This window comes from Notamacropus eugenii, chromosome 1, assembly GCF_028372415.1.
Source record: "Notamacropus eugenii isolate mMacEug1 chromosome 1, mMacEug1.pri_v2, whole genome shotgun sequence".
Taxonomy (NCBI): domain Eukaryota; kingdom Metazoa; phylum Chordata; class Mammalia; order Diprotodontia; family Macropodidae; genus Notamacropus; species Notamacropus eugenii.
In genome coordinates this window covers 446,286,056-446,309,816 of record NC_092872.1, presented here as the reverse complement: position 1 = coordinate 446,309,816, position 23,761 = coordinate 446,286,056, and the positions used below count along the sequence as shown (strand labels likewise).

At 40.5% G+C, this 23,761-nt stretch overlaps 1 protein-coding gene across 3 annotated transcripts in view; it reads right to left on the bottom strand.

Annotated features, from left to right (window-relative positions):
• Positions 1-23,761, bottom strand: part of NEK6 (NIMA related kinase 6) — a 129,962-nt gene that overhangs the window by 48,023 nt on the left and 58,178 nt on the right. For all 3 annotated transcript variants that reach the window (XM_072631882.1, XM_072631880.1, XM_072631881.1), the window contains exons 3-5: positions 17,365-17,505; positions 13,966-14,028; positions 7,742-7,852 (exon numbers count right to left, since the gene is read on the bottom strand). In XM_072631882.1, the coding sequence (XP_072487983.1) occupies positions 7,742-7,852; positions 13,966-14,028; positions 17,365-17,505 (315 nt within the window). The remainder of the gene's footprint in view (positions 1-7,741; positions 7,853-13,965; positions 14,029-17,364; positions 17,506-23,761) is intronic.

The window sequence follows — 23,761 nt, the reverse complement described above, 5'->3', positions numbered from 1 at the left end:
GGCCTATTGCTGGTGTTCATATGTGCTAGCTAATTAGGGAAAAACTTTGTGACTAAAAATCTCACATAAAGCACATTCCTAATTCATGGGATTTTCCCTCTAAGCCACACACCGGGACACTACAATTGTATGTTCTCACTTTCTGTGTTAGCACTGATATTCGATGTTCTATAGTGATCTTCTAGCTCTGACAGCCTATAGCCCAACATTCCATGTTCTACAGCAGTGATGTTACACTCAAAGAGAAAGAGGGGGACCACTAACCCACACACATAAGGATCCTGCAGCCTCCATACTGACAGTTTAAAAATGTATTACTATTAATGTGCCATTGTACTTCTATTTATCTTAAGTGTTTCCCATCACATTTTAATCTGGTTTGGGCTGCACCTGGGTGTACCATGGGCCATATGCTGTGTCCAATATCTTTGTTTTGCAGTCTCTTCTTGCTCTGACACTGCATTTTCTAGATTTTAACATTCAATGTTCTAAGGTTCCTCCCTGCTCTAAACACCTATGTCCTGAGTTCTCTTCGGATTCTGGATCCTACCATTCATTGAACAAACATTGACCAAGTGTGTATGGTGTGTGGAGCACTGTGCTGGGGAAGAAACAAAGATAAATATGCCCTAGTCCCTGCTAGGGAATGTGAGTGACTGGACGATTTGCTCTGGAGTACAACAGGCAAGATCAGGCACACACTGAGAAAGACAAACTGCTGTGACATGATGATGATTTAGTACATGACCAAAGCAGGGAGGTGAACTTTTCGAAAGTGTTCATTTATAATAATCATTGAATAATGATGGAGGGAAACAGGTAAAATGCAGAGAGCGGGCTGCAAGTGCGAACAAACATGATATACCACATCTGTTCTCACCGGGGATGCGTCTGAAGATTAACATCTCTGAGAATGCATTAATATGTCAACGAAAATATAGAAGCAGGTGATGATGGTTCAACTAAAGCTGCTTTTCTGCAATACAAGTATTCCTCCGAGCAAAATAACAGAAGAGCAAAGCAGTGAACATTTTCACAAGCCCTGGTCCCTGTGGGGAAGAAAGTCAGTAAACTTAAAAAAAATGTTTCTTGAGTCTGATGGAGAGCAGTGTAGCTGGGATTGCAGAACTAACCTAGAGTGAGGCCCAGCACCAGCTGACTGCGACGATGGAGACCAGGAAACCCTGGGCAAAGACTTCTGTTCATTCATAATCCTACTAGGGCCCCAACGGGAAGGAAGGAGATAGAGGGGAGGAGGTCCACACACACAGAAGTGATTACAGAAGAGAAATATCATCTTCCTCCCCACCTCACTTTTCTCGTCTTTGTTCCTTTATCAGTCTTTAAAAAGAGGAAGCCTAGTGCAGCTGAGAACCCAGGGTCCCAGTCCCAGCTCTTCCACTAACTGGCTGTATACCCTTGAGCATGTCACTTCTCCCTGGGTCTCAGTTTCCTCATGGGGCTAAATCAGGTCTAACATTCTATGTTTTATGTGTTTTCTAAATGCTTATATTTTATGTTCTCACATCCCTTCCAACTCTAACATTCTATGGTCTCTGTTCTAACATTCTGTTCCAAGGTCCTTTCAAGCTCTTACATTCTCTGATTCTATTGTAATATTATATATTATGAAATCCCTTCCAATGTGAACATACTTTGTTTTAACATTCTATTCTCTAAGGCCCTTTCCAGTTCTGATATTGTTTCAATTTATTCTGCCCTTGGGTACCATGTCCAAGGTCAACTTCCCAGCCCTCACACAGGGAAGAGGAAGAGGCTACCACAGCCTGAATGTTGCCAATCCATTAGCAGCTCCCAATGGCTGTAGGTATGCCCTCTATCAGACCAGACTACGACTCCAAAATACCTTCTCATCCCCTGGGATTCCTGTCCATGTTCTTCCACAGATCTGCTACAGAGGATCCACCTAACATCCTAGAGACTCTCTTTAAGGGCCATGAAGTCAAACTCAAATGGGAAGAGGGACCACTGAACTATATATAAGGATCCCTGCAAGTCACATATTGACTTAGAAAGCATATGTTTATATATTTCCTTTTTTTATTAGTACAACAACACATTAAAATCTGACAGGAACTATACTTTAACTTGGTTCGAGTTGCACATGGGAGCACTGTGAACCGCATGCAGCTTACCTGCTGGACACTTCTGCCCTAGGATTTTATTTTCATATCTTGTAAACACCAATAGAATACTTGGGTTATCCTCTTATTTATACCTTGCTCTATCCACGTGACCAGCCTACTTCCTTTTCCAATCATACATTTCTTTGATAATATCCCTTAAGTGATTTATGGTCCAGGGGTTATCACTGGAGATACAGGAAAATTAAAGACACAGTTTTGATATCTTAAAAGTGCACCAAGATTTTGGGGATCCCCTTATAATAGATGATAGACACAAGGTCATTTGGAAGGGGAGAAGTTACTGGGAAGTAGCTAGGGAAAAATCAGGGGAGGTTTTATGTGCTGTAGGAATGTGGCACTGAAGCTGGGCCTTGAAGCAAAGTAGGGTTTCTAAGAGGTTAGGGTAAGAAAGGGGATATTCTAGGCAGGGGGACGACCAGTGCAGAGGCAGAGAGGAAGAAATGCCCTATCAGAAGGGATATGCCTCTCTGTTTCCCTTTGAGTCACCTGCAACTTTGATTCCTCAGAAATTAAGGTTTTACAAAATTTGCAACCATACAGCATTGCCAGGACAACATTTGTTAAAAAACAAAGATATATATACGATAAGCTGACTATTAGAACAGGCTAACATAAATTACTTGGAGAAGAACCCTACATTTATAAAACATTCTGAGGAAAACTGGAAGAGATTTTTTTGACAGAAATTAGATTTAGATCAACACCTTCTGTTATATACAAATATAAATTTGAAAGGTTTAAATGACCTGAATATTAAAGAATATTAAAGAAAATACTCTTAAAAACTGAGAAGAAAAACAGATGCAATATTTAGGGTGAGTTCTTAACCAAAAAAAAAGGATAGGAGCCATTGCAAAAGATAAAATAGATCATTTAAATTACATGAAATTGAAAAGCATTTGTATGAATAAAATTAACCCAGCTAGGATAAGAAGAGAAGTGGTCAACTGGGGAAAAATCTTTGTGTGGACTTTGACTATGGAATATCTAAACAAGTTCTGATATGTGAGTGTAATGGAACATTAGTCTGCTATAAGACATGATAAATATGATGACTACAGAAAGGCACAGAAGACTTACATGAACTGATGCAAAGCAAAGTAAGCAGAAGCAGGGAAATACCATAAACAGTGATTAAAGCTATGTACATGAAAAGAATAACAAAACATTCAATACTGAATGGTGTGAAACTGTAATGATCAAGTTTTGCCCAAAAGAAAAGGATTAGTAGGTACCTCTCCCTGTTTTTTTGGAAAGAGGATAGAGTAGAAAACTAAGGTGTGGAATACTGAAGGTAACTGAAAATCGTATTTATCAATATGTTGATTAGTTTTGCTAAATTGTGTTTATTTTCTCTTCTTTATTCTTTTGCCATAACAGCCTTCTTTGAGGGGAAGATGGATCCATTTGGAAATATGATACAAAATAAAAGCATATCAAAATTTATTTTAAAAAAATAGATCTTGGCACCAGGGGAAATTGTGCGATCATTAAAAGCATTACACAACTCCTCAAATACAATCCAGCAAGTTCTCCTTCCTCATAATCAATTTGGGGGTCAACTCACTGTCCATCCTCAGTGTCTACTCCAGATCACAGATATGTGTACTGATGTACTAACTCAATGCACTTCTATCCAGCAGCATATGATCTGGACAACCAGCATTCATCATCCATCTAGCTCACTTTGTATGCATTATCAGGTTGATCTCTTTTGTATAATATGTGATCTTACTGAGGAGTCCTTACAATGTTCTGGGTTTGACATAATCAGCATAGTATTATCAGCAAATCAGAAGCGTCTAGACCAGATGCTCACAGGCCTACAAAAACTCCGAGTGTGGGGGAATTAGATAAAAATGTAATTGAGAAATATTTAACAAAATAAACACAATACAGTACCACAGAGATAACGTTAATTTAAAGTTTTCTAAGTCAATATGAAGCCTGCAGGGATCCATTTCTATTTGATCTTGACAAAACTGATTTGAAAAATCTCACTATATATATAAGAACCCTTCTTCCATCTAGGCTCTGTTTGTGTTGAGAAACCCTTTCTGAAAGTGATGAACATGCATCTCCCTGTTTTGCTTGATATAAATAAGCAGGCCAGAATGACAATAATAATTTAGAAGCCACTCTTCCAATGTGGCAACTGCTGTAGAAAGCACCTGGGGTCTAAAGTACTGAGGAAGTCATACAAAGTCTCTCTATAGCAAAGAGCTTCTCAGCCCTCAGTAAAAACTATATTCTGATATTATAATCTACCCAAAGTCATGGAGCCCCCAGCATGAGAAGCCACTCAAAGCCCAAGGCAAAGACAGTCATCTCCCATCAACCATTCCCCTCCAAATCCATACCACTAGGAAGATAAATGTTCCACTTCCATGACTTGGGATTCTAAAATTCCTCCAACCATAACCTCCTTTCATTCTGTTTCTTCTCCTATTTCTCACTCCTCTGAAAATTCTTCTTCATTCTCACTGTGACCTCCAGTCATTCCACCCCTCAGAGCTCTGCCATGCCATCAGCCCTACTCTGGCTTCATTTGCTTCCCCTCTTAGTCTTGGCCTTACAGCTAACCAGGTCAACGTTACATCATCCTCTGCTCTCAAATTCCTTGCCCCCTTTCCCTATCCCTGCTCATCACACCTTGTCAACCTCAGCCCTAGATCATCCCCAATATTCCCTGCCACTGATTCTACTCACAGGTTATTGAATGGTGCTAGGGGAAGACTCCAACCCTGCTGACTGGATTCCCACAAAGCTATTATCTTGTCTCAACTGGGCCTTCATTGAAGCAAGGCTATCCCTTCATTCTTTACTAACTGACTTTCTATCATATCACACTGCCCACAGTGGCTATTCTAAACCTTTCTTTCTCTCCTTAACCCTCCCCCACCATCCTCTGCCCTTTCTTCTCAGCAAAACCCCATATATTACTGAGAAAAGAGAATCATTCAACCTGAGCTCCCTGCTTTCACCTACTCTACATCACAAACCGACATCATTGCCTGTTTTCTCCTCTTTCATTCTAGTTTTTGATGAAAAGGTGGTTCATTTCAATGAGGCCAACTCCCCTACTTGTACCCCTGATACTATCACCTTTCAGTCTTTTCTAACAGGTTACTTCCTTCAATCATCCCTCTCTTGTCCAATCCTCAATATCTTTCTTTGTATTTGGTTCCTTCATTACTACCTAAAATCAGTCCAGGTCTCCCTTGTCCCCATTTGACCCTACCATCCATGTGAATGATTATCCTACATCTCTCATCTTTCATAGTTAAACTCCTAGAAAAGCCTCTATATTTGCTACCTCCATTCCCTCTCCTCTCATTCACTTCTCAACCCTTTTGTTGTTGTCATTCAGTCATTTTTCAGGTGTGTTCCCATTTGTGAACCCATCTGGAGTTTTCTTGACAAAGACACTGGAGTGGTCTGCCATTTTCTTCTCCATCTCATTTTAAAGACGAGGAAACTGAGGCAAATACAGCTAAGTGACTTGGCCAGAGAATTCAGGAAAATGAGTCTTCCTGACTCCAGGCCCTTTAAATTTGTTTCTAACCTCATCAACTCAACTGAAACTCCTCTCTTCAAAGTTTTCAATGATCTTTTAATCTCCAGATCTGATGGCCTTTTCCTCAATTTTCATCTTTCTTGTTCTCTCTGGAGCATGACACCACTGACCACCTTCTCTTCTTGGATGCTCTTTTTTCTCTGAGTTTTTGTGACATTGCACCTTCTTGGTTCTCCTCCTGTCTGTCTGTCTGTCAATTCTCAGTCTCCTTTGACTGATCAACAGCTATTTCTTGTCCCCTATTCCTTAGGACTCTGTTCTGAGACTTCTCTTTTCTCTATATATCAAGGGTTAAGCTTTTTGATATGTCATAGACTCCTATGGCAGTCTGATGAATCCTATGAATCCCTTTTCAGAATAATTTTTTAAATGCATAAAACACAATACATAGGAGTACAAAGGAAACTACTTATACTGAAACACTATAATCAAAATAATTTTCAAAATAAGCTAAGAACACTTGCTCTGGTTTATGTGAGAATCTTCAATCTGCTATGAATTACAGGGAATGGTGAAGTTCAGTTCACAAACACTGAAAAAGCCTCTGTGTTTGGTTTATATAGTGTCAGCCAAAATGCTTCCAGTTTGGGGAGGCAGTTAACCCAGGGGCATGGCCACAGCTGGGCCACTTGTGTGGTCATTTACAGTTTCTACCATCTGTATCCCTGAGCACCCACGCCTTTTATGCTATAAAACAAAAAATGTTCCCCTGCAACCACCAAGCTCTGCTAAGGACAAAGGAGTACTTTAACAGAGTGATGGAGAAGACAATTAGCCTCTTTAATCTAAAGAGCTCATGCCCAGACATTTATGAAGTTAGTGAGGTTCCAGGAAACAGGCACTTGGGAGACAGTAAGGCACTCTTCAAACATCTCAGCCAAGACTCCCAATTCCTACTATACAGCAACAGCTGTTTTCCTCCCTACCCACAGATGAAGGTTCAGCTGAAGCTGGTCAAGGGAAGACAGAAGGCAGGGCAGGCTCAAACTCAGAGGAATAAAAACAGTCATGTGGCTGAAAGATGGTTTTATATGGTTTCCACTGGGTCAGTGCCTCACACCCTCAGCAAAAAGAAAAAGGCATTGTCTCTGGGAAAGTCAGGACTAGTCCTGGCCCCATTATTCTACTTGGATCTTCCGTACTATGACAGGATCCAAAATTTCTGCCTGATTTGATGCTGGTCAACAAGAAGGACCTGTTGTTGAAGTAGGAATTCTGGGAATTTTTGAAGGAAGAATAACCACTCCACTTTATGACAGAGAAAGAGAGGAAAGTCAAGTATGTCTGGTTGTATGCTCTGGATTTGGAAATAGACATTTCAAAGCATTCAGAGAAAGGACAAGGTGGAATCCCATGGCCTTAAATTCTTCAGAAGAACATGGCCAAAGAGGGTGGAGAACTTCTTAAGAAGGATGTTTTGATAACATAGATACAAAAGATTCTGATTAGGAAGAAATTAAAAGTAAGTTAGTTGTCTAGAGACAGAAATGGGGGACCAGTGAACTCACCCACAAAAGAGTAGATTTTTTTTAAAAAAAAGTCATATATAGAACAAAAAAGCAAGGCTGGATAACTGAAGATGAAAACAAAATAGTAGCATGGTCAGGAGCTCTGAAAGTCAATGTGGGCTAAAGCTGGCAGGGAAACGTGAAGAACCCTGAACTAGATTTTGTTTGCAACTCCACTTCTGACTCTTCGCTACTGACTCATAATTGCTTCCAATCTGGCCCCTTTAGCTTCCTGCCCTTGTGATAAGTACTCCATTTCCCTGGGATATGACCCCTGGTATTTTCTGTTTGTTTGTTTGTTTTAGCAAAACCACCCTAGATTTTTGTTCTTTTATGCTACCTGAATCATGAAGCCTCAGCTCATACTATGGGAAACTTCCTCCCCTGAAGCTCTACCATGGTGCACCCTGACATTACATGCAACTATTATAACTATAGATGACTATAGCTATTTGTCTTGATCTTGCTTCAGCATGAAGGCAGCTTACCTTGATCATCTGAGAGAGATCACCTGCATCAGCCAGCTCCAGAACAATGTTCAGTTCATTCTCTTCAATGAAAGAGTCCAAATATTTAATGATATTTGGGTGGTTCAGTTGCTGCAAAGAAAAAAATGAAAAACAGGAAAATGTTCAGACATCTTTTTAACCCTAGTTCAGGCCCTCACCCATTACCTGAACTACCATCATCACTTGCTAACTGATCTCCCCTCTCCAATTCATTCTCCCTACAGTACCTAGAATTATCTTTTTATGGCACAGATCTGACCATGTATTTCTCCTGCTCAAGAATTTTCAGTGCCTCCTTGCTGCCTGTGCAGCGTGGCACCCAAAAGCCTTCAAAATCTGACCCCAGAGTACCTTTCCAGTCTTATTTCACACATGGTGGTTGTACTGTTGTGTTCTAGCCAAGAAGGCCTTGAATTTGGCATTCCATCTTCTGCCTGAATGATTTTGCAGAATGTTCCCAAGGTTCGGAATGCATCCCCTCCTCACTCCTGTCTCTCAAATCTTCAGCTTCCTTCAAGGCTCGGCCTTTCCTGCTCATTGCCTGAGTTGTTAGTGTTCTCACACTCCACACATCCAAAACTGAATTCAATGTCTTTTCCCTCAACCCCATCCTTCTTTTTGAGTTTGCGATTACAGTTAAGAGTATGGCACTCACACTTACCCGAGTTCCCTTTCTTAGTAACAGCCCTGGGTCCTCATCCTCACACACCTCACAGATACAATCAGTTGCCAGATCATGCTATTTCTACTTCCATAACACCTCTGGCAACTTGCTCCCTCTTCTCTACCCAAATACCACCATCTTAGTTCAGCTTCACTTTATCACGTCATGCTTGGCCTATAGCGCTAGCCTCCTGTTGTTCTCCCCGCCTCAAGTCTCTCTGCATTCCAATCTATCCTTCATACAGCTGCCAAAGTCTGACCACGTCACCCCCATTCAATAAATCCCAGTGTCTCCTCATCATCTCTAGGATCAGATATAAATTCCTGTTGGCCATTTAAATAGCTTCATGGCCTGCCTCTCTCTCACATAAACCCAGCAGTCTAGCTGCTTCTCACACATAACCCTCCATCTCTGAGCGGTGAGCTTTTGTACCTGATGTCCTCCATGTTAGAATGCTCTTCCTTCTCACCTCCTATTCTTAGAATCCCTCACTTCCTTCAAGACTCAGCTCAAGTATTACCTTCTGCAAGAGGCCTTTCTTGATCACCCCAGCTACTAATGTCTCCCCTTCGAAGGGTTATCTTGTATCTGCTCTGTGTGTATGCCCATACAAGGTATATGTTGATTCTTTCATTAAAAAGTAAGCTCCTTGAGGGGAGGGAATATTTTTGCTTTTTCTTTATATCCCTAGAACTCAGAACAGAGCTTGGCACATAGTAAGTACTTAATAAAAGCTTACTGTTTGACTGAAGTCACAGAATGAATTAGCTGAAGAGCTAGGTCTCAAGCCCCAACCTAATTTTTTGAGGTAAATTTTATTTATTCTCAACTTAGCACCTATCAACATAAACATCCCAACACAAATATAAACAAAAATTATCATGCATAAAGCTTTAAAAGCTCCAGTATTTATAGTCTGTCAAAAATATATACAGTAACTTTAATAAGCTAATAAGCAAAAACATCCTGTCCCCCATCCACTTCTGAACTTTTTCTTTTTTGTATTTTAAATTTTGTGTCTTTTAAATTTTGTTGTGGCTATGTTATTGTTATTGCTTTTATGACACTGTGAAAGATAGATACATATACACATACATTTTTATATGTATATGTGGATGTATATTGTATATATGTATATGCATGTGTATATATTTATATGTGCATATGTATATATCTCTCTCTATATATATTACTGTTCTGATTCTATTTCTTTGCCCTCCATTACTTAGTCTAAGTCTTCCAATATAAATCCAGTGCTTTTTTCCCCCAAATATATCAAGTTAACTCTTTGACAAGAAAGGCCAAAGACTGGGGGACAAGTATATGGAGAGAAACATAAGAGTTTGAGGAAGAAAAAAACCTTGTCAGTAACTTATCTCCCCATACTCTTGGCAACATTTAGGAACCTGAGCCTCCATACTCCCTACTCCCTTGGTAGCAATCTTTCACCAGTCTGTTCCTACCCACTCTTCCCTCTCCCCACCACACCACACCATTATGAGGACCAGAGAAATTTACATCTGAAAAGGATTTTAGATAGACCACTAGCTCACTCATTTGACAGATAAGGAACCAAAGACCCCAAAGAGTGCCAAATCTGACCAAGGAAGAAAGCTAATTAATGGCAGTGACTAAACTTACAGGACAACAATCTTCTTCCCATCCATTCTGTTTCTGTCTATAGTTGGCTTAACCAGGATCTACTTATGTGTTCTTTTCTCTCCGTGAGATTGTAAGTTCCATGAAGGCAGGTACCATTTCATTCTAAAACTTTTCATCTCTTCCAATCACTTCATAAAATGTCTGTCCAACTGCAGTGAATTTGAATGGAATCAAAATGTGTCAAACTGAACTGACTTTGTATGAGATGTTTCATCTTTCTAGGCCCCAATTCTTCTGACTCCAAATCCAGGACTTTTTCCACTCCACTCCAGCTGCTTCAGTTTCCTAATTTGTAAACTGAAGGGGTTAGACGACATAATCTCTAAAGCCTCTTCCAGTTCTGACACTTTGTATTCTAACTTCTAACATCCATTGATCTTCCAGCTCTAACATGCTATGTTCTAAGATTCTAAGACATCAGAAATTAACGTAATGAATCTCAGGAATAATAATCTACATCAGTAGGAAGATAGAATTCAATTTACAAAAAACTTTTCAGGAAAATATCTATTGTGTGAAAGAGGATGCTCCTCTTATAAAAAAAGTCCTTTCTTTGGCATGACATTTCTTTGGTCTGGGACCATCCCCACACATTCCCTCAATGTCCTTGGGTTATTTAGACATCGCTGTAACTACCACCAGCATGGGAGCTATCAATTAAGGAGAGAGATGAGTCGCAGGTATTGATTTGACAAGTTATTAGCTTCCCGGCAGCAAGGAAAGCGAGAGCCTACTGCTGACGCTGACAGAACTATGGAAACTGGTCCCTGCAACTCCTCCCTTGTCTCCCAACAAGACCTTGAACAACTCTGCCCTGCGGCTCCTCTGGGGCCAGGCTCACACCTGCATCCAGTTATCGGAAATGCTGACCAGCACAACGAAAAGGGGCTTCCCAAGTTGACACTGAGAACTTCCCTACGTTCTTTGTGATTGGCTCAGCTCCTCAGCAGCCCAATTCTCTCCATCGCCAGGAAGATCTGTCATATTTTGTTGTGTCATTCACAGAAAGACCAATATACATTTGAAAGAAATGCCCTATAGGCAGCATTAACAAAGATATCCCCTGTGAATTGGCAATACAATCTGATTTACCCAACTAGCTTCTTAGCCTAGGCTGAGCTGTGGCTGCTTGGAGAAAGCAATGGAAAGAACATGGAACTCAAATTCCTAAGATCTGGGTTCAAGTTCTGTCTCCTGCTAGCTGTATGGCCCCAACCAAATCACTGACTCTCTCTGAACCTCAGTTTCCTCATCTATAAAATGGGAAAAATAATCCTTGCCCTCCCAATCTTATAGGTTTGCTTATAATTTTATAGGTTTTGTAAACAATAATGAAGCAAAGAAATGTGAGCACTGAGCACCATTTTATTTACCTCAATATGAATAATAATGAGCACAAGGATTTTAGAAATATCCTGAATCATTTCCAGCATGATACAGTTAAAAGGATATTGGAATCAGAGAGACTGGTTCAAATCTTGGATCTACCATTTGCTATCTCTGTGACCAAGCAAGTAACTTAATCTCTTTAGTCACCAGTTCCTTTATGTGTAAAATGAAGGGATTGGGCTAAATTGCAGTTGAGATCCTTCCAGCTCCACATACATGATCTTGTGATTCCTTTAACACAGGGCTGTCACCAAGAGCTAGGGTGTGCAAAACAACAGAGAGCATAGTGTTCTCAGAATCAGAAGACCTGGGTTCAACTTCCAGGACTAACATTTCCTAGCTGTGTGACTCTGAGCAAGTCACAGCCTCTCTAGGTCTCAGTTTCCTCTTCTGTAAAATGGAGATCATAATAACTGCACTACCTTATTCAACCACAAAGGGTGGTTGTGAGGAAAGCCCTCAATTCAATGCTAAAAGTAGAGTAATAAAACTCTAAGAATGCTATACAAAGGTAAACTATTATCACTATCTTGGAAAGTATGATGGAGAAGCACTGAGTGTTAGACTGGAAAGAGACCTCAGAGATCATACAGTCTAATTACCATTACCACCCATTTATGGAGGAGGAAGTAGGACCAGGACCAGAACAAAATTTGGAGGCATGGAGGGGTGTCATGTAGAACCCACGAGGCCAGGTCCTTTCCCTGCTTTCCTCTTTGTGGCATTGTTTCTTCTGACCCTCCTGGCCTCAGGTTATCTAGGCCAGCTTTGCCAAATTTCTGGCCTATTAGCAAGATTCAACTCCTCATGGAAGTGAAAGATGGGAAAAGGTTGGGGGGAAGGGGAGAATAACAAAGCAAAAAACCACAAAATAAAACAAAACAAAATCCTACAGAATATGCAGATATCTGTGTTCAGCCACAATGGAAAATAAATAAATAAGATGAGGAGAGAGTGCCTCAATCACACATCTAAAGCCCTGCTCAGAGCCAAGAGCAGCCAAACTCTGCCCTCAGGCCTAAGCAGAGCCAAACATGTATTTTTGATGTTCTCTGGGAAACAGTATTTCAGAGCCAGAGCACCTGTCACATTGCATGCAGGACCCAAGAGGGGAAAGAAAATAAATCCATATGTATAAGGCAAGGATGGAGACTAGACCAGGACTAGTGATGGTTTGGTTTTACACTGACATTGTGATTTTTTGTTTCTAACTGGGGAAGAGCCCAAAATAGTTAGCACAGGGTAGTAGAATGAAGAGTGGATACAGAGTCAGAGGATTTGGGTTTGAATTCTAAATTCTGCTAATTACTAGTTGTGAGACCTCGGGTAAGTTGCCCAATCTCTCCGAGTTTCAGTTTTTCCATCTGTAAAATGGAGTTAGATCAGATGGTTTCTAAAGTCCTTTTCAGTTCTAGAGCCAAGAAATTTGAGATTGGGATCCTCAAATCAGTAACTGCACTACAGATAAATAAAGGAATGAGGGATTCTTTCTGCCCCCACAATGTAGATTATATGATACCTAAACCATAATAGAGTCACAGAAAGAGTCAAAGAATTTTTAAAATCATGAACCTCTGAGCAGGAAGGAACCACAAAGGGCATGTAGTCTAAACCCTGTCTAAGCATGAGTCCCAACTACAACCAGCCAGACAAAGCATCATTCTGCTTCAGTTTAAAGACCAGGAGCTCGCTGACTAACAAAGCACCTCATCCCACTTCTGGATAGCTTTGGTTATTAAGGAGTGGGTTGTTTATTTTCCCAGGTACTGAGCCCAAACCTGACTTTTCTGGCACTTCTCTGCAACAACTTTTATGATGTGACCCTACGCAAGTCACTTCACTGTCTGAGTTTCATTCTTTACACTACTTATTCAAGGGTTGCTACAAAACTCCATAAAAGGAGTCAGCAGACCTTAGTAGAAAAATGTCTGGCCCTGAGTCAGAGGATTAGATTCAAATCCCACCTGTGATGCTATTTAACTTTAGATAAGCACTTAACTTCCCTGGGCTTCAGTTTCCCTTTTTGTAAAATGGGTGTGGGGGAGGAAGGAGGGGGGCACTGGCAGAAGGGGGTGGACTACAAGGCTCCAGGTCTACAATCCTCTGAAATGTGAGCTTTGCACTATCACTGATTTTTTTTTCCACTAAAGTCCAGTCAGCTACCACCAGCACCATTTTCCTGCTTCCCTAGTTGACAGGATTGTCATTTTTACAACTAAGAGACCCTACATGAGTTTCTTTCTCTGAGTAAAAGTTTCTTCCACTGATAAAATGGGGATGATAATATTTGTATTACATACCACACAGGGCCACTGTGAGGATAAAATGTGCTAATTCATGGATGTGGATGTGCTTTGTACTCAGAGAGTACTATTATAAATGTCAGCTCAAATATGTCAGACACAGGCTCATACGGGAGGAACACAGGCTCAGGGACATTCCCAGGGATAAATTAGAATATCCCAACACTTTGCATAAAAAGTCTTACCTTTAAGAGGTCAATCTCTTTAATGCAGTCTTGTCTGGCTTTGGCGTCCATCATTTCAAATATCTTTAAAAGACACACAAAATACCTATTTTAGAAACCAGAGAGAGTAACGACAGATAGAAAAGATCACAGGTAGCTAGCACTTCAGAGTTTACAAAGCCCTTTCATCCCGAGAGAGGCAATGTGCGGTACTGAATGGGAGCTTCAAAGCTGGGAAGACCTGGGTTTAAGTTCTGTCTCTGACATATTTTCAGGCAAGTCATTGTTCTAGCCAACTCTTCAAGATTATAAATTGCAGAGAAGGTAGCAACTGGTACTGACTGAGAATTTTCTCATTTGGGAGGTACCTATGCCAATGAAATTGAAAGTCTAGTACCTATCCCTATCCTTCCATCCCTGTGAGGCAGGTAGTGATGGGAATATTATTTCTGGTTTACAGATTAGTAAACTAAGGTGAGGGCAGTTAGATGGCTCAGTGGATAGAGGGCTGGGCTTGGAGTCAGGAAGACCTGGGTTCAAATCCAGCTTCAGACACTTACTAGCTATATGACTTTGGGCAAATCATTTAATGTCTGTTTGCCATAATCCATTGGAGTAAAAAGGGCAAACCACTCCAGTTTTCTTGCTAAGAAAATCCCTAATGGGGTCATAAAGAGTCAGAAGTGGCTGAACAACAAACTGAGATGAACCTGTGACTCAGATTTGTCATAGGAGGTACTTAATAAATGCATGAGAAATAAATGAATCTTTTGATTTACAGGTCACTGTTTTTTTCTCGTATTAATAACAGCAGTAGGAGCTTACATTTACAAAGTGTAAAGTATAATAGAGTATACTGCATAACCAAGGACCTGCCCAAGTTCACATGGCTTATAAATGACTTTGGCTTATAAATGACTTTTAAGTGGCCATGGCTCAAACCCAGCTATTCTGACCACAAGTCCAGGGCTATTTCAACCACCCTGGGCTGCCCTTCAAGAATTGTTTTCCAAAGTTATCTGTGCTATATATAGCTAACAACGAAAGTTCAGAATTCTTTCAACTCAGTCCTTAAAATCTATTTCATCATACTCAAGAATGACAGGGAGACCAGACACTATATGTCAGTCAGTTCAATTTAGTCATTTTCAGTTGTGTTTGACTCTCCATGACACCATTTGGAGTTTTCTTGGCAAAGATACAGAAGTGTTTTGCCATTTTCTTCTCCAGTTCATTTTACAGATGAGGAAACTGAGGCAAACAAGGTTAAGTGACTTGTCCAGGGTCATACAGCTAGTGTCTGAAGCCAGATTTGAACTCAGAAAGATGAGTCTTCCTGACTCCAGGACTGGCACTATATCCACTGAACCACCCAGCTGCCCCTTATATGTAGGTATTGATAAATCTGTCATCAAATTTATAACTAAAACACCAAAGTCATCCATCCTGTGTCATTTAAAAAATGCCAGACTATGTTTTCTTTTGCCCAATTACTTCAAAATGGCTGTTTCTTCCCCGGATTTAGTTCACAGAATTTTAGATCTGGAAGGAATCTCAGAACACAGAATGTAAGACCACAGGATGTTTAGAGGGGGAAGAGGTCTCGGACTACTGAACGTTAACGCACAGCATGGTAGAGCCCTGGGGTACCCTTACTGATTGTCTCTCTACTCAAACACCCTTTTCCTAAAGGACACCACCAATGAAGGGGAAGTGACTTGTCCCTCAACTCCCAATGCAGTGGTCTTTCAACTCTGTCATATGTTTCTAGGTGAGCTTTTAATTACCAGAGTAATAAGCATTAATATTCATTCCATAACTCTGTATGAGCAAATCAGGGGATTGTCAAAGCTCTGCTGAAGGATTAAAGGGAGATTTAGTTGAACAAAATGATGCTTAAACATGCCATATGTGCAGTGAGTTTGTTTTTCACTCATGACTCATATATATATATATATATATATACATATATATATAAATATATGTTTGTGAAATGCACAGAAAAGTATTTTCATTTTCTAAAGGGGAGTATGATGGAAAATTATTTTATTAATATTAATGATGATGAGAGCTAGCATTTCTATAGTATTTGAAGGTATGCAAAGTACTTTATAAGTATCTCATTTCATCCTCACCACAATCCTGGGAAGTAGACGGCACTGCTATCCCCATTTCACAGATGAGGAAACGGACACAGGATTACACAGCTAGTAAGTGTCTGAGGCTGAATTTAACTCAGGTCTTCCTGACTCCCTGTTTAGGACGCTATTTACTGTGGCTCTGTTTCACTTACATTTATTCTTTGACCTGTGGTTTATTAAAAAGCAAAAAAATTTTAAACTAAAACTGTTCTAACATTCCTTCTGCAGCAAACATTCTAGCCCTAACACTCCTTTTGTTGTTTTGTTGCTTTCAGTTGTGTCTGACCTTCCGTAACCCCATGTGAGGTTTTCTCTACAGAGACACTGGACTGGTTTGCCATTTCCTCCACCAATTCATTTCACAGATGAGGAAACTGAAACAAACAGGGTGGAGTGACTTGCCCAGGGTCACACAGCTACTAAGTGTCTGAGGTCAGATTTGAACTTTGAACTCAGGAAAATGAATCTTCCTGACTCAGGGGTTGGCATTCTGTGCACTATGGCACCACCTAGATGCCCAACATTCCTTCTGCTTCAAACTTGATGGGCTCTTTAAGCTAATGTTCTATGTTCTAAGCTTTCCCAGCTCTTATGCTCTAGGTAACATATTATGTTCCAAGGTTCCCTTCAGCTCTTACATTCTAAAGGTCCTTTCAGATAGAATTTGTCATTCTATCCCACAATCCCACAACTTCCTTTGCTGATGAAGTGCTGGGCTGAAAGGAGCTGCTCTAGGAAAGTAGGTTTTGTTTTCTCACATTCATGATTACATCTAACCCTCTAGGTGCTCACACAGTATGAGACGTGACATTCCATATTCTCTGTGTAATCAATCTGCATTCTCAAGGCTCTTCCTCAGTTCTGATGGTGGCACAGCTCTGAGCAAGAAGACACCAAAGGGGCAGTTTTGAAGGGAAACTGAACTCAAAATGAGAACTTAAATAATGTCCTTGATAACAATGCAGTGAAAGGATTCGGGGGAAGAAGAGGACAATTTCTAGAATTATGGAATCTCAGATTTGGACCTCAGAGATCACCTTGTCCACCTCTAAGACCATACAGAAACTCCCATTTTGACAGGTGGTAATCAGGCCTCTGATTTTACAGTTTCAGTGACAGGCACTCACTACTGTCTAAGCTGATACATAATCAAAGTTGCAAGGTTCTTAAATATGCACAGAATAATATTAAAGGGAAATTCATTTTTTTTTTTGGCTGAAGTACGGGGAGACAGTGGGTAGGAGGAGGAGAAAGAAGCATCCACCCTAAAAATGTTTACCTGGACTTTCTTCAGAGCAACAGTTTTCCTGTCCAAGAGACAAGTTGCTTTGTAAACTTCACTGAACTGCCCGCGGCCTATCTTCTTCTCTATCTGGAAGTCAGCTAAGGTGCAGCGATAGGGAAACGAAGTCAAGTGTCTCTATTGGAGAAAGGAAAAAAAAGAACAAGAGTGAGCCAACCTGACAGAAATTCCCAGCTCCATCACATCAGGCAAATCGTTTCGTCTGGGTGACTCATTCACTAAGGAGGAGGCCAATGCCACTCTCCGCAGGAGCCTGACAGGTGTGGGCCCTTGGTCGAAAGAGAAAGGCTATGGGAACTGGGGGAGGAGAAGAGGGGTTCAGTGGAGAAAACATAACCACAGGAATCACACCATAGGGCTACAAAGCACATTTTATCTGGTCATCACAATAGCCTTGGGAAGAAGGTAGTGAGGTTCTCACCTAGCTCAAAAATTCCCTATTCTTATGTACCGACGTTCTATGCTCCAAGGTCCCTTCCACCTGTGACACTGTTTTCTGGTCACAGAATCACAGGGGTTCAGAGGGATATGAGGGACCTCTGGGGCTATCTAGTCTAACCCACAGCTAAAAAAGAATCCCTCTATAAGATATTCAGCAAGAAGTCATCCAGCCTTTGCTGGAAGATTTCTGAAATAACCCATTCCACATCTGGATAACTATTTTGCAGCCTAGCTATGCATCCCCTACCTTGTGCTTATAAAGAGCTAATTTCAACCCAAATGTAAGACCTTACATTTATTTGCATTAAATTTCTTCTTATTAGATTCAACCCAACATTTTAGCCTGTTGAGATCTTTTTGGATCCTAATTTTTGTCATTTAATATGCTAGCCATCACCTCCAGCTCTGCATCATCTACAAATGCCGTCTATTCCTTTAAGTCACTGATTAAAACGCACAACAGCAAAAAGATTCCCGAGATTCTGGACAACAGGCCTCCTTCCAAGCCAAGAACGAGCAATTAATGCCTACTCTGTGAGTCACTGGGGGGGGGGGGGGGGGGGGACGGACACGACTGTGGCCTTGAAGCCACATGGGGCCACACTTGAGGACCTAGAGGGCTACATGTTGAAGCCACAGGTTCCCCACCCCTAGGCCCATTCAACCAATTAAGCAGGCTCTTAAATGTGCTGTCATTTGGCTCACATTTCCACATTGAATCCACAACAAGAAAACAAGAGACTTTGTCAGATATTTTACTGGTTGCTTGGTTATTGTCTTTCGTACTCAAAGAGGACCAAAATGACATCACCATGATAAAGTGAAGTTTCAGTGTGCCCAACTGTGGCTGATCAGACCAATACCAGCTTGGAATGCTTTACCACCGAATGGGGTGGTTACTCCAAATTTGCGCATCCTGTGTTTCCTTTGTGCTGTCTCAATTCTGCTTTGCTCATAGAACACAGCACCCTTTCTGATGTGGGCATGGCATGCTGAGTGGTCCTGTGTCATTGTCTCCCATGTTGCACAGTCAAATCCAAAGTTCTTGACAGAGACTGTGAGAGTGTCCTTGTATCACTTCTTCTGACCACCATGTGACCGCCTGCCCCAATGCGAGTTCTCCATAAAATAGTCTTTTTGGCAAGCGTACATTCTGCATTTGAACAACATGGCCAGCCCAGATGTTTTACTAAAGTCTAGGCAAATATATCTAAGGGGCTGAATTTGATATAATTTAACAAATATTTGTTAAAGAAATAATTATTATGTACAAAGCACTAGAAATACAAAGACAAAATGGATAATGTTTTTACTTTGAAGAACTTACGTGTTACTGGCCCTATCAATCTAGTCATTCTTGCCAAAAAAAAGGAAATTATGTTATTTTTATATGACCTATCTTGAAACTATGCTGGCTTTTGGTTAGCACAACTTCCTTTTCTATACGCTCACTAACCATCCCTTTGATGATATATTCTAATATTTTGCCAAGAATCAAAGTTAAGCTCACTAGCACATAGTTTTAAAATTAGATTCTCTTCTCTTTTTTTGAAAATTGAGACAGTATTATCCCTTCTCCAATCCTGTCACACCTCTTCCATTTTCCATCATTCAAAGATGGTGGTTAAGCAATCACAACCACCAGTCCTTCCAGAAATCGGGGATATAACTCAACTGAGTTCAATGACCTGAGCTCATCAAGGGCAGGTGGCTCACCTACAATCTCTCTCCACCTCTCTTGGATTTCAAATCACTAAGTTTATTCTGTCCTTTCTAGTCTAAAGATCATTCTCCTTGGAAGAGAAAACAGGAGAAAAAAAAAGAAAAAGAAAAAAGGAGTTGAAAAGCCGCCTTCTATCTGATCATCAGTTATCATTGTTCAATCTACCCTGAGCAGCAATCTTAGCTTTTCTTTCTTCAAATACCTTTTTAAAAAAAACCCTTTTTTTTTTGTCCTTAGTTTTTCTTTCCAGCCTCAATTCATCCTGAGCAGTAGTATTCCTGACACCACCACTGTAAGGCCATAAGCATGCTTTCATCCACTGTTATCTGTCTTTGTTTCTATGTTTTCAGACACAGCCTTTTAAAATCTAAGTTGGTCAATAAGGAAGGCCCTTGTACAGCTGTATTGGTCTCTTTAGGCATCTTCCCCTTTTTAACAGAATTGTTTCTTCCTTCAAAATTTCATTCTTGAGACTTCCCATACACTTGTGCTGGCTTCTAGAGAATTTCGGTTCATGAAATCATACCTATCCTTTTTCTGAACTCTTAGAAATCTGCTCTTTCAAAATAGAAGGTACAATTCAGACTGCACTGAGTTTTCTTCTCTTTCACAAACTCCACAAGTCACTTCCCTCAAGGTTCCTATAATTTCTACTTAAGCAACCCATTCCTCTTTACAGATGAGAATCAAGCTCAGAAAAGCAAATTTCCCTCAGTGTTTCCTCTATCTTTTGAAAAACAGTTTGTATTTCCATATTCTATGATTCTATTATTTTTAGGAAATTCTAATTGGTAGCCTTGTAAAAGGAAGATGAAACTATTATTCCAAATTCTAGAGTCCTAGGATACAGGAAAATTATCATTATAATAGAGAGAAATGCTCACCAGTATCATTTCCCCCTGAATTCCTTGCCCCCAGCCCTTTCCATAAAAAGGTATGTCCACATATTAGCTCTTTGTGTGATTCTCTAAGTGGATGTTCAAAGTCCAAATGCCACCAGAAAAAAATGCACCCTGATGGGATCTGCATACAGATAATTATCAATTCCAGCCAAAGCAAAAATGTCACTGTGTCAGAGAATTCTGTCAGAGTGTTGTAATGAAGGGAGGCATGGAGTTGTGAATTTAACTTTAGGCCATCCTATTCTTCATAAGTTCTCTCAGCGGAAGTGCCCACAAAGAGCATCTTCAAATGAAGTGACACTCCCGGTAATTATTTTCAATACTTCAAAGTCAAGGTTAGCTCAACTTTTATCTTTAGGAGGGAGAGAGAAAAGAATCAGCTTCCTAAACATCACTGATTACACAGATCCATGAAATTGATTTTTATAATTCATGGCAGGAGGCCCAAGATTAGAATTTTAACTGGCACAGAGGTTTATAGAATCAGGTTAACTTAAAATTGGAATTTACATGGAAAGGTTAGTCCAAGGGAAGTGGGAAATTACTTAGGTCTTGAATTTTTCTTTAAAGTTTAATGGCGTAGACTCTTTTGTTGACTTCCTCAAAGGCAAGAAAGATGTCATAGTAGATAAAGTGCTAGATTTGGAATCAGAAAGACCTAGGTTCAAAATCTACCCCAAGATACTAGCTGCGTGACCCTGGGCAATTCTTAACCTCTCACAGTTCCTCAGTTTTCACCTCTACAAAATGAGGATAACAATGCTCCTAGTACTCATCTCACAGGGCTGTTGTTAAGGTCCAGTCTGATGGCATTAATAACTGACCTAAATGTCACTTCTTACTCACCCTCCTCCGATCCAGCACATTACTTTGTACTTCTCTTATACGTTAATTACATTTGATTCTGCATGATAATAAGTCATATTTTCATACAGTGATTGAAGTTTTTTGTTATTGTTCTGTCATTTTAGTCATGTCCGACTCTTCATGACTCTGAGGTTTCTTGGCAAAGATACTGGAGTGCTTTGCCATTTCCTTCTCCAGCTCATTTCACATATGAGGAAACTGAGGCAAACAGGGTTAAGTGACATGAACTCAGGAAGATGAGTCTTCTTGACTCCAGGCTCAGCACTCTATCTACTGTGCCATCTCGCTGCCCTCCATTAAATTTATAGACCTTACAACACTCTGGAAATGCAAGGTCTTATTATGATATTTATTTCTCTACTGTGTTCCAGTTCAGTTAATATGTTGGACTAGATAACATTTGGGGTTCCCCCTCAAACTGGAGACTGTGAGAGTTTAAAAGTATACAAAGATCGAAATTCTCCCAATGTTTCTGAGTCTGAGTATTGCCCAAGATCACAGAGCAATGAGTGACAGAGCTAGGATTTGGAAGTAGGTCATCTGAAATCCAGGCTAGTGATTTTTCCACTAGAGCACATTATGCTTCTATTTGTTCATCACTAGAGGTTTTCCCCAACCTCTCCCATCCCCTTGACTTTCCTCCCCTCTCCCAATTTAAAAGAAAAGCAATAACCTTGCAACAAATGTGTCTAATCAAGCAAAACACATACCCATGTTGTCCATGTCCAAAAAAAAGTATGTCTCATTCTGCACCCTGAATCTGCCACCTCTCAGTCAGGAGGTAAATGGCCCAAATCAACATCAGTTCTCTGGAATCCCAATTGCTCACTGTACTGTTCAGAGTTCATAAAGTATAGCCTGGTTGCTTACCTGTCAGGGCTGCTCCTCTTTAAGGAGGGGGTAGATTTTTTTTTTTTTTTTTTTTTTTTTAGTATATGATCCCATCCTCTTCAATTCACTCTGTGCACTCTGTCTCTATGTATGTGTACGTGTGTGCATGTGTGTGTGTGTGTGTACTCCCACCCAGTGCCCAGATACTGAAATGTTTCAAGAGTTATAAATATTGTCTTTCCATGTAGGAATGTAAACAGTTCAACTTTAGTAAGTCCCTTATGATTTCTCTTTGCTGTTCGCCTTTTCATGGTTCTCTTCATTCTTGTGTTAGAAAATCAAATTTTCTTTCTAGCTCTGGTCTTTTCATCAGGAAAATTTGAAAGTCTTCTATTTCACTGAAAGACCATTTTTTCTCCTGAAGTATTATAGTCAGTTTTGCTGGGTAGGTGATTCTTGGCTTCAGTCCTAGTTCCTTTGACTTCCGGAATATCCTATTCCATTCCCTTCTATCCCTCAATGTAGAAGGTGCCAGGTCTTGTACTATCCTGATTGTATTTCCACAATACTTGAATTGTTTCTTTCTAGCTGCTTGCAATATTTTCTCTTTCACCTGGGAATTCTGGAATTTGGCCACAATGCTCCTAGGAGTTTCTCTTTTTGGATCTCTTTCATGCGGTGTTCTTCGGATTCCTTGAATATTTATTTTGCCTTCTGGTTCTAGAATCTCAGGGCAGTTTTCCTTGATAATTTCATGGAAGATGATGTCTAGGCTCTTCTTTTGATCATGGTTTTCAGGTAGTCCCAGAATTTTTACATTGTCTCTCCTGATTCTATTTTCCAGGTCAGTTGTTTTTCCAATAAGATATTTCACATTATCTTCCATTTTTCGAATCTGCGCAGTATGTTCTGAGATATCTGTCTTTCTCGAAAAGTCCAAAGCTTCCATCTGTACCATTCCAGATTTGAAAGATCTATTTTCTTCAGTGAGCTTTTGAATCTCCTTTTCCATTTGGTTAATTCTGCTTTTGAAAGCATTCTTCTCCTCATTGGCCCCTTGCACCTCCCTTGCAAGCTGAGTTAGGCTAGTTCTCAAGGTGCCAATTTCTTCAAGATTTTTTTGGTTCTCCTTTAGCAGGGAGCTGATCTGTTTTTCATGCTTCTCCCTTATCCCTCTCATTTCCCTTCCCAGTCTTTCCTCCACTTCTCTAACTTGATTTTCAAAATTCCTCTTGAGCTCTTCCATGGCCTGAGCCCATTGGGTGGGCTGGGACACAGAGTCCTCGATTTCTGTGTCTTTGCCTGATGGCAAGCCTTGTTCCTCCCCATCAGAAAGGAAGGGAGGAAGTGTTTTTTCTCCGATAAAGTACCCTTCAATAGTTTTATTTCTTTTCCCTTTCCTTGGCATTTTCTCCACCTAGTGGCCTGACCTCTGAATGTTCTCCTCACACCCACCTCGCCTCCTGGGCCTCCCAGCCAGCGTTTGGGGACTGAGATTCAAATGCTGCTTCCCGCCTTAGGATTTTTGGCGGGGGGGGGGGGGGGGGGGGGGGCAGGGCTGTTATTCAGTGTTAAATTAGGCTCAGGTGCTGAGATCAGGGGCAGGGCC